This window comes from Sus scrofa, chromosome 1 (genome assembly GCF_054392235.1).
Source record: "Sus scrofa isolate SSC_HxYL_T2T_F1_AM1 chromosome 1, Sscrofa_HxYL_maternal_Yorkshire_Landrace_v2.0, whole genome shotgun sequence".
Lineage (NCBI taxonomy): Eukaryota > Metazoa > Chordata > Mammalia > Artiodactyla > Suidae > Sus > Sus scrofa.
The window spans coordinates 273,122,878-273,133,872 of record NC_139383.1 but is presented as its reverse complement, the minus strand read 5'-3'; the positions used below and the strand labels follow the sequence as shown (position 1 = coordinate 273,133,872).

At 48.9% G+C, this 10,995-nt stretch overlaps 1 protein-coding gene across 1 annotated transcript in view; it reads right to left on the bottom strand.

Moving 5' to 3' along the window:
- Positions 1-10,995, bottom strand: part of MORN5 (MORN repeat containing 5) — a 37,183-nt gene continuing 26,188 nt past the window's right edge. The window contains exon 5 of the mRNA XM_003480598.5: positions 1-203. Coding sequence (XP_003480646.1) covers positions 124-203 — 80 coding nt within the window. The 3' untranslated portion in view covers positions 1-123. The remainder of the gene's footprint in view (positions 204-10,995) is intronic.

Sequence of the window (10,995 nt, the reverse complement as noted above, 5' to 3'; positions counted from 1 at the left end):
CACTGACTGCAGAAAGCCTTTATTCCTGAGTCAAAAGTCAGGTTCTAGAACTACGGGATGCCCCCTGGGCCAGCCAATGCCAGTGGCACAGAAGGAAACTGGTGAGGGAGGTGGCCGCAGAACTCACAGCTTGGGCTTGTGACCCATAGTCTCATCCCAGCCCTTCCGGCACGTCCGGACAATCCACTCGTGCTCGTCATCATCTGCAAAGGCAGAAGGAGAGCTGGTCATGCTTGGTGCTCGCTGGGCCTACCCTGGCCCGGGGGACCCCCAGGCAGCGTCCCAGGACTGAGATGTGTGTTGGAGGTAGACCTTGCTGATGTCAGCGGGCATGGCCTGACCTGGCCGCTCTGAGCTGGGCCTTTGCTTAGTGTGAGATCCACCAATAGCACCCCTGAGACAGGCCTTAGTTTCTTTCTGGGCTTTCCTTTCTGGACCCCTCAGAGAATCCGGGGATCCCCGGGAGGCTGATAACCCTGTTTGCTCAGGTCCTCTCAGCGGGGAGTGGAAAGGAGAAGCTGGTGGTCCTGTAGCCCCCACACACACACACTTATCCACTTATCTCCCTTATTAAGTCCTCATGACCACCTGACAGCAGCAATCCTGTCTTTCTACGAACAGAACAACAGGCTCAGGGGACAGGGAGTGGCTTGTCCGCAGCCATAGGGTTAGTACGCAGGAGAGCCCAGAGCTTGAGCCCAGGGTTGTCTGAGCACGAGGCTTGTGCTGTTTTTAAACCTCAGAGAGAGTGGAGTGGGACGGCACACCACTGTCATCTGTCTGTGCCAGGTCCCTCTGCGGACTGACTTTATTTCATTTTTCCCCTTTATCCTCCAAACCCACACCCAGCCCCTCCCCCCACCACGACAGAGACCCACTCCGATGGTGGGATACATACCCCTAAAAATGCACGGAGCTCTGTAAAATATGTACTATTGTTTTGTGTTCGAATGTGGTTTTAATTTACATAAATGGCATTGTGCTGTGAATTTCATTGTGCCTTACTTTTTTCCACTCAACACTACGTTTTCAAGATCTATTCTTGTTGTGTTGCAGACAGCTAGTTCTTTGCTTCTGACTGCTGCCTAATATTCCATGGTGGGCTTCTGTCCCCTTTTGTTACCCATCCTCCTGGGGGTGGGCACACGGGTTGCCTCCCCCTCCCGTTACCAGGAATGATGCTCAGACAAATGTTCTTGGGCACATCCCTTCGTGGATACTGGGAGAGCGGGGGGGCTTCCCTGGGGTTCTGGGCCAGGAAAAGGATCGTATACTTCAGTCACCAGGACTCCCGCTGGCTTAGTGCTTTTTTTCCCCAGCACTGCGCTGCCCGCCTGTGGTCCCTCCCTCGTTCCCAACTTCCCTCTTCCTGGGCACAAAGAGGATCAACCCAAACCCCTGCCCTCAAGCAGTTACCCTCAGGGCACAGCCCAGAGCCTCTTGCCTCCTCCCGGCATCCCAGACCTAGCTGAGGTGGCAGGATGGAACTACTCGGCCTCCTTTGGGAGACAAATGGCAGAAGCTAGAGAAAAAGGACACTCTTGAGAGTGGAGTCGCGGAGGGCCTGCAGAAACCCCGCCTTCTGAACTGGACCCCTTCCTCTTCTGTGACAGCGCCAGACACGGGTCCAGGGAGATGAGGCTTATTGACAGCCTACTGTGCGCTCCATGCTTTGCCAGCACAGGATCTCATAGACTCTTTGCTGAGAGCCCAGTAGGGGTGGCGAGGTGAGCCCTGTTTTACAGAGAAGACGGGCCGTATCGGGTCCATGGCCAGCGGGATTGAAGCCAAGACTGCCAGCCTCTGAAGCTTGACTTTCCACCTGGGGGCAGAACTGATGGGGCCAGAAGACGAGACTGCCCACAGAAACGGCCTCTTCCATCCCCCACCCCCTCTTTCTTTGTCTGTGACCCAAGGAGAAAGGCTTGCTGCCTGCCGGCTCTGGCCTCCGAGGAGTGCCAGAAGCAGTCAGGGGCCCGCAGTTTCCTGGGGGGGGGAGGCTGCCTGGGAATCCGCATGTGGCCGCTAGCCACCCCCCCTCCCACCGCCAGGGGCGGGGAGAGCAGCGGCACACAAGGAGTTAAGCACTGGTGAAGCCCACTTTTGCCACACCGCGAGCAGCCTGGTTGATAATTACAGTTCTGAAGTCTCCAGGCTATTCGAATCAGTGCAGCTGCAACCTCTTCAGTGGTAACCCTGAAACCAGACAAACTGGGTTTATTGTGCTGAACCAGTGCTCAGGCCCCTCCCTGATCGTTACAAATTGACAGCAATGGACTTAACAGCCCTCTTCAGTACCCCTTTCACTCTCTACCTGGCTGCACAGCCACCAATTTGAATCGCAGATGCCACCCCTCCCGGCAGCTGCTCACCAACCCGCCCACCACCTCCCCGGCGGTGGGCGCCTGTGCAGCAGCTCCCCTGGCCTGGCCACGCCAGGGTGAGGCTGCCGAAGCATTTCATCAATATTTAAAATGGAATTAAACCTGCCGCTCTGATTAATGCCTCCCAGATCCCGGGAGATGTGATTACTATTTTGCAAATTGCGATTGTTGGAATATGTTAATATGATTGTCTGAGAACATCTTCACCTTCTCGGGTAATTTCCCCCCTTTTTGGCAGGAGAGGAGAGGAGGGGGGGGGGAAAGATGGGAAAGAAACACCCCACAAACTCTTTAATCAATTGTAAATTATTACCCTCGGCACAATTGCTGGTGGTTCAGAGGGGAAGGGGAGGGAGATTTCTGGTTTGGTGCATTTAGCTTGAAAAGTTTTGGCCCCCACTGGTCTAGTAATTCCACTCTGGGATGTTATCCGAGGGGAATAATCTTTGCGTTTTGGTACTGTTCAGGAATCAAGAAAACGGAAATAACCTGTGCTTATAAAAACAAGAGAATGATTACTTTGTTGTCCCTTCGTTTAACAAATAATTTCTAAACACCCACTATGTGCCAGGCATACTGCTAAGTTCAGTGGGTGGACACTGTGAGCCATGTGAAGCTGCTTAGCAGCTACTGAAGAAATGTGGTTATAAGGTCTGTAGAGCAATCTTTGGGGAAATGTTTTTGATATGATAATAAGCAAAAAACAATGTGGAAGAAGTTAAGAAATTACATAGACAGTATAGTCTGTGTAAAAATTGTACATGGGGAAGTTCCCGTTGTGGCTCAGCAGAAACGAATCTGACTCGTATCAATGAGGACACAGGTTTGATCCTTGGCCTCTCCCAGTGGGTTAAGGATCTGGCGTTGCCACGTACTGTGGTGTAGGTCACAGGTGTGGCTCAGATCTGGCGTTGCTGTGTCTGTGGCATAGGTTGGCGGCTACAGCTTCGATTTGACCCCTAGCCTTGGAACCTCCGTATGCCGTGGGTAGAGCCCTGGAAAGACAAAAAAAAAAAAAAAAAAAAAAAAAAAATTGTGCATGGGAGAAAAATGAAAAATGGTAAGTTGAATGTGAATAATGGTCAGCTCTGAGCAGTGGAACTAGAGAGGTTCTTTCATTTTGGGTATTTCCCAAATCTTTCATTAATGTATATACACAATAGAAAAAATAAAAATAATTATTGGCTTTTCCCCCTACCCTCTAATTTAGTGCCTTGCTAACTTCATGCATTTCAGTAATTGAAATAAAATATTTTGGGGTTCCTAGAAACATCAATAGGGTTCTTGAATTTCTAAAAAGTAAAAAGACCCAGCATAAAAATATTGTTAAAAAAGTATAAAGGTTGGAGAATAGACAAATCACTTGTGCAGAAGAATTCCATATAATTTGTGTGCATACTCAGCCCTCAAGGAGATAGGGCATAACTCCCTATTCCTTAGGTGTGGCTTGCATAGTGACTTCCTCTTAAAAAAGGACAGAATAGAAAGGGGGTTAAAAAAAAAAAAAGTAACTTTTCAGTAAAAAAGCTTGACAAACACACCTTGTCCAAGTGACCAAGGTCAACATCAGCACTGATGAGTCGTGTGGAGAGTGTGTAGCCTTGATATGATGAAGATGGCATTTACCTCTGTGGTCTTCCTCTCCCCAAACCCATGACTCCAGTCCAGTCATATGAAAACAATCAGACAAATTCCAACCAAGGGGTATTTTACAAAACACTTGACCAGTACTCCTCAAAAGTGTCATCAAAAGCAAGGGACGTCTGAGAAACTCTCACAGCCAAGAGGAGCCTGTAAGGTGATGTGACAACTAAATGCAATGTGGTGTCATGGGTGGGATTTTGGAACAGAAAAAAATAGGGAAAGACTGAGGAAATCTGAATAAAGCATGGCTATTTACTTTTTTTTTTAGGGCTGAACCTGAGGCATATGGAAGTTCCCAGGCTAGGGGTCCAATCGAAGCTGTAGCTGCCGGCCTAGCCACAGCCACAGCAACGCCAGGTCCAAGCCACATCTGTGACCTACACCACAGCTTCACACCAATGCTGAATCCTTAACCCACTGAATGGGGCCAGGATCGAACCTGCGTCCTCATGGGTACTAGTCCAATTTGTTACTGCTGAGCCACAACAGGAACTCCGAGGCATGGGCTTTTGTTGATAATACTGTGTCACTATTAGTTCATTAGTTACCACAGATGCACCATTCAATGTAAGATATTAACAACAGGCAAATTGCAGTGGGGGATAATAGCAACTTTCTGTACTGTCTTTTCAGTAATTCTATATAGCTGAAATTGTTCTAAAATAAAGTGTTTATTTTTAAAAATGTCTGAAAATCCAATGTGCTCGGTAAAAGGTGAGATTATCGTGTTCCCCAGGAGGGCTGGAACACTTTTCACACACCCAACCATCCAAAATAAGGTCTTTTACCCTCTTTCCTCTCTCCTGGGCCCTGCACATCCAATTTATGAGTCTACACAGATATAGAGGACAAACTAATGGTTACCAGTGGCGAGAGGGGAGGGGAGAGGGTCAAGATAGAGGTGGGGGGAAGGGTTATTACAGGATTACCTATAAGCATATGTGTAAAACTTTTGAAAATTGTAAAGCACTGTAGAATTAAAGAATCTTTCATTCAATAAAAATAATTTATGAGTCTGTGCTTATTTGCGCATTTCCTTCTATGTTTTTATTTCCCACTGGGCTATAAACTCAATGCAGGAACCATGACTGCATGCTGACCACTGGACCCAGCATACAATAGGCAGCCAATAAATGCTTTGCCAGGTGAAGTCCGAAATAAGTCTGACTTGTCTTGATTGCCATCAACAAACATTTCTGACACCTGATTCTTGGCAGCCAGGTCTCAGCTCAAATGTCACTTCTCAGTGATGCCTAATCCAACTGCCTTCATTCTCAGTCACTCCATCCGGCCTTTGTTTTCTCTTCCTCATGGCATATGCTTCTCTCTGCAATTTTCTTGTTTATTTATATGTTGTCTGCCTCCCTATCCAAACTGCAAACTCCAATGAAACCGGGGTCTTTTCTGCTTGTTCACTGTGGCATTGTCAGACCAGAGTACGGCATACAGGAGATGCTTAGCCTACATCTGTTGAATGTATGAAAGAATGAGTGTTTTTTTTTTAAATTGAAGTGTAGTTGATTTACAGTGTTGTGTTAACTTCTGCTGTACAGCAAAGTGATTCAGTTATACATATACCTACCTACATATCCACCATTTTTAATATTTTTTCCATTATGGTTTATCACAGGATATGGAATATAGTCCCCTGTGCTATACGGTAGGACCTTGTTGTTGACACAGTCTGTACATAATAGTTTGTATCTGTTAACTCCAAATTCCCAACACTTCCCTTCACCATCATCCCCCCGCTCCGCCATCCCAGCAACCATAAGTCTATTCTCCATGTCTGTGAGCCTGTTTCTGTGTCACTGATAAGTTCATTTGTGTCATTTTTTTTTTCTTTTGCGTTTTAGGGCCACACTTGTGGCATATGGAAGTTCCCAGGCTAGGGGTCGAATCGGAGCTACAGCCACCAGCCTGCGCCACAGCCACAGCAATGCGGGGTCCGAGCCACGTCTGCGACCTACACCACAGCTCATGGCATCACCAGATTCATAACCCACTGAGCAAGGACATGTATTGAACCCACATCCTCATGGATGCTAGTCAGATTCGTTAACCACTGAGCCACGAAGGGAATTCCCATTTGTGTTATATTTTAGATTTTACATTAAAGTGATATCATTTGGTGTTTGTCTTTCTCTTTCTGACTTACTTCACTTATTAGGAGAATCTCTAGGTCCAACCACATTGCTGCAAATGGCATTATTTCATTCTTTTTTATGGCTGAGTAGTATTCCATTATATACATGCATAAAATGAATGGATATATTTTTATCCATTCATCTATCAGTGGACATTTAGGTTGTTTCCATGTTTTGGCTATTGCGAATAGTGCTGAACATAGGGGTGCATGTATGAACATAGGGGTGCAAGTATCTTGCTGAATTATAGTTTTGTTTTTTTTTTTTTTTCTGGGTATATGCCCAGGAGTGAGATTGCTGGATCATATGGTAATTCCATACTTAGTCTTTTGAAGAACTTCCATACTGTTCTCCATAGTGGCTGCACCAACTTACATTTCTACCAAAAGTGCAGGAGGGTTCCCTTTTCTCCACACCTTCTGCAGCATTTGTTATTTGTAGACTTATCAATCATAGCCATTCTGACTAGTGCGAGGTGGTACCTCATTATAGTTTTGGTTTACATTTCTATAATAATTAGCAATGTTGAGCATCTTTTCATGTGCCTGTTGGCCATCTGTATGTCTTCTTTGGAGAAATGTCTATTTAGGTCCTCTGTCCATGTTTCAATTGGGTTGTTTGATTTTGTTGTTGAGTTGTATGAGCTGTTTGTATATTTTGGAAATTAAGCCTTTGTCAGTCGCATCAGTGGCAAATATTTTCTCCCATTCTGTAGTTTATCTTTTCCTTTATGTTTATGGTTTCCTTTGCTGCACAAAAGCTTGTAAGCTTAATTTTACTATTGCCTTGGGAAACGAACCTAAGACTACACTGGTACAATTTATGTCAGAGATATTTTGCCTATGTTCTCTTCTAGTTTTATGGCATCATATCTTGTATCCAAGTCTCTAAGCCATTTGGAGTTGTTTTTGTGTATGATGTGAGGGTGTGTTCTAACTTCACTGATTTACATGCAGCTGTCCAACCTTCCTGACACCACTTGCTGAAGAGACTGTCTTTTTTCCGCTGTATAAAATGAATAAATGATAGGATCAACAAGCCCATGCCTGTGGCCAGCCCTATCTCCAGGGCTGGGGGACAGAGGGGACTGAGACCCAAAGGCCTGACCCAGGCAACCTTTGGGTTTAATCTGTCTGCTCTTGGGGCACAAAGATTTCTTTATTCTGGTTCTCAAGCTTTGGAAGTGACCTCTCTGTTCCCCGCATCCCCTCCCCTGCCTGCCTCCAGTGACCTCACCAACCACTAGGAAAACTGGGATTTTATAGAGAAGAGAAGGAACTTAGTGGAAGAGGGACCCCAAATCTGACCACAGGCTCCCCTGCTGAGAATCCTTCCCTAAAAAGTCTCCCCACTCCTTCGCCTGGACTGTAAGACCCTGCAGGTCGCCCCACTTTCCAGCCTGCCTGCCTCCCCAGCTTGCCTCACACTGTGAAATGCTGTTACCCTGACATAAGGTAGTCACCCACGGCTACGTCCTCACCACTGCCTCTGCGCCTTTGTACATGCTGTTCCTTGGAGGGGAAATACCCTTCCTTGCAGGACCTAGTGCAGGTGTAGGGCCTCTCAGAGCTCAGGAGAGGCCCAGGGCACTTCCCATTTCTGGACCTTAGTGTATATAAAAGTGAAGAAGGGCCTAAACATGAGTATAACAGTTGCAGTGTATTTTAAGCATGAACATTTGACAAATTAATGCTTTTAACACAAACCAACAACTGTAATATAAATGCATTATTCTAGGATTTCTGTCAAAGAAGCAGAAATCCACAGTGCACTAAAGACATGTGGTCAGGAAATGGGGCTGTCTGTGTGAATGTGGTTTTCCTTCACGCCTGTCACGGTCCCAACTTCAGGCCCCTGATGAATGTGTGTTGGCGGGGCCCCATGCCTTCCTGACTGTCCTCCAGCCCCATGGGTCCTGTCTGGATATCACTTTCCATGACCCAGGTCAAGGTCATGGTGTCGGTCAGAGTCACCCTATGAGCCTAGCGGAGTCATGATCAATTCACTTCCGGTATTCAGAGTGAGGCACAGATCTGGCTCTTTTAAAGTATTTAATACATATATGGTGAATGAATGAATAAAGAAATGTAAATTTGGGGACATAAAAGTAATAAGTTTACCCTGTGGGATTTAGACAAAGGCAGAAGAATTTCTTCCCCACCCTCAGCAAACGGAGCTGAGAGGGCAAAGCAGACACGCCAAGTGCGGGACCAAGGCTGCTGGCTGCTGTTTCCTTTTTTGTCTGGAGGCCGTGGACTGGGCAGCCCCACCGCATGGGGAGGAGGGGTTGTCTGAGCTCATACCTGGGCGCCAGCTGCACTCAGGATGCTCAAAGCCCTGGCTGGCCTGGGGCCTGCTTCACAGTGGGGGTGGGAGGGGCAGGCCTGCACAGGTCAATGAGTGGGGCCCAGGTGTCACTGGTGCAGCCTGAAGGCAGGTGCAGTGCTGAGGAAAGAAGGGTCCTGAAAATTGCACAACAGACACAAGGCAATATCAGCCTCGACACCAGGCAGGGAGGCAGTGCGTCCCAATGGTTAAAGGCAAGGCTTTGGAGCTTGGTGGTCACAAGCTCAGAGACCTTGGGCAAGTGGCCTCACTCCTCATCTTGGGAGATGCCTGCCTGGGAGGTTGCCCATGAGGATCAACTGAGATCATTCCTGAAAAGGGCTTAGCATGGTGCCTGGTGCACAGGAAATGCCAAACAGCAAAGAAAGCCAGAAGCTGTCTTTGCAAGGTGGGACCTCAGGGCCCCTGTGGCCACACAGCATAGGCTGGAAGGAGTTCTGGGTCCTACGTGAGCCCTGCCATCTACTTGCTGGGTGATCTTGGGCAAGTCGTTGTCCCTCTCTGAGCGGGCTCCTTGTCTGTACAGCAGGTTTAACCAGACTCCAGTGGAGGGCAGAGCAGGGGGACTCCTGGGGATGAATGGCCCCAGGTGGGCACCCAGGAACTGGGAACTACGATCATCAGTTTGACGGGTCTTTAATTCTCAAACTGGAGTGCCTTCAAGGGAGGGTTCTTAAGGGACTCAGCACCTCTGGGACTCTTGGATCCCTGCGGGGGTGGAGGGAGGAGCGGTCTTTACACAAGGATCAGCATCATAAGGATCAAGAGCGACAGCTCAACTAATGATTTTGTTCAAAGTGAGGGGCAGGCCGGGGCAAGGTGAGCCCAGAGAGGGCAAACGGGCGGATGCAGGTGATCAGGCACCCACAAGCCAGGTGTTGCCAGCTCTGGGCACGCCTTAGGGCCAAGCGCACCTGAGGTCACCACAGCTTTGCAGCATCCACGCTACGTCTGGGGCTCGGGTGGAGTCCAGGAAAGGGAGGTGCCCAGGATGAATCAGTGGGTCCAGGGAGGGGATGTGAGCCCCCAGGAGGCACAAGGCTCTGTGGGAAGAAGATTATGTCTGTCCTCTCCTCAGGGAGCAAGCCGACTGTCCTCCGTTAGGTCAAGGAACCCGAGGCTGAGGGGGGTAAGATGGCCTCCCCACTTCACTCCATCAGTGCGGAGGGGAAGGGCTCAGAGCGCTGGTGCCAAGGTCATGTTTGGTGAGGCTGTTGTATGCACCAGCACAAGTGTGCATGTCTTCATCCAAGTGTGAGACTCTCCCAAGTGTGAGTATGAACGTGTGCACACCTGAATCGGTGCGTGCCGTAAGTGGCCATGTTTGCAGTGCATGGTGAAGAGAAGCGAGTGCACCTGAGTGTGACACGCTGTGAGTGGCAAGCGGTGTGTGACTCCTCAGTCTGAATGTGTGTGATCAGATGCCGAGGGAGGAGGCGCACCTGACCCGCAGTGACAGCCCAGGGTGGATTCAAAGTGCCAGGCTGCACATGCTCCGGGGCAGGAGCCCTGCTGTGAGGGGTTGCCCTCTTTTCCTGGGGTCGAGACAGCTCCTGTGTGAACTGTGGCTCCGTGTTGGAGTGGGAGGTGTATGGCGAACCCGGTGCCCCAGCCTGTGGCGTCCCCAAAGCCCTGATGCCCGACCACACCCTCTGCACAAATGCAGGGCTGCATGAGCTGGCGGGCAGGGCCAAGGCCTCCGGCATGCTGGTGCCCACAGTGAGGGCGGCACCATTGCCTGGGCATCCCGGTCACAACTCCTGACAAGATGAGGCTTTGAACTTGGCTGGCATTAGTGTGGCCAGAGGCCAAGGCCATGGCATTGCCAATATTGACGGTGAGGTGGTTGCCCAGACAGAGCCTGCAATTGGGCAGGAAGGGGAAGCCTGGGGGCTGCTCTTGCTTTCCCTGAAAGAGCATCTTCTGGGCTGGGTGGAGGAGGTCTTGAGGGTTGGGTGTTTTGTCAGTTTCTGAGACTTCTCTGGTGTGCACACAACTGTCAAGAAATCACCACCAGTTGTTTAAGACTTTTCTTTTTTCTTTTTTTTTTTTTTTTTTGCTTTTTAGGACCAGAGGAGTGGCATAGGGAAGTTTCCAGGCTAGGAGTGGACTCAGAGCTGCAGCTGTTGGCCTATACCACAGCCATAGCAACATGGGATCCGAGCCACATCTTCGACCTACACCACAGCTCACGGCAATGCTGGATCCTTTAACCCACTGAGCAAGGCCAGGGATCAAACCTGCATCCTCATGGATCCTAGTTGGGCCACAACAGAAACTCCTCAAGTCTTTTAGTCAAACAGTCTACCAAGCAAAGTTTTGAAAATCCTTTTTAATTTTAATGGCAAAAAAATTTTACGTTTACTCTGGGAGTGTGGACCCTGGGAGGGAGACCTCCAAGGTCAGACTGAAGGCTGGATTGGACTGTGACTGGGGGAGGCTGAGTCTGGGCAACGAACACGGCGACCTGGTAT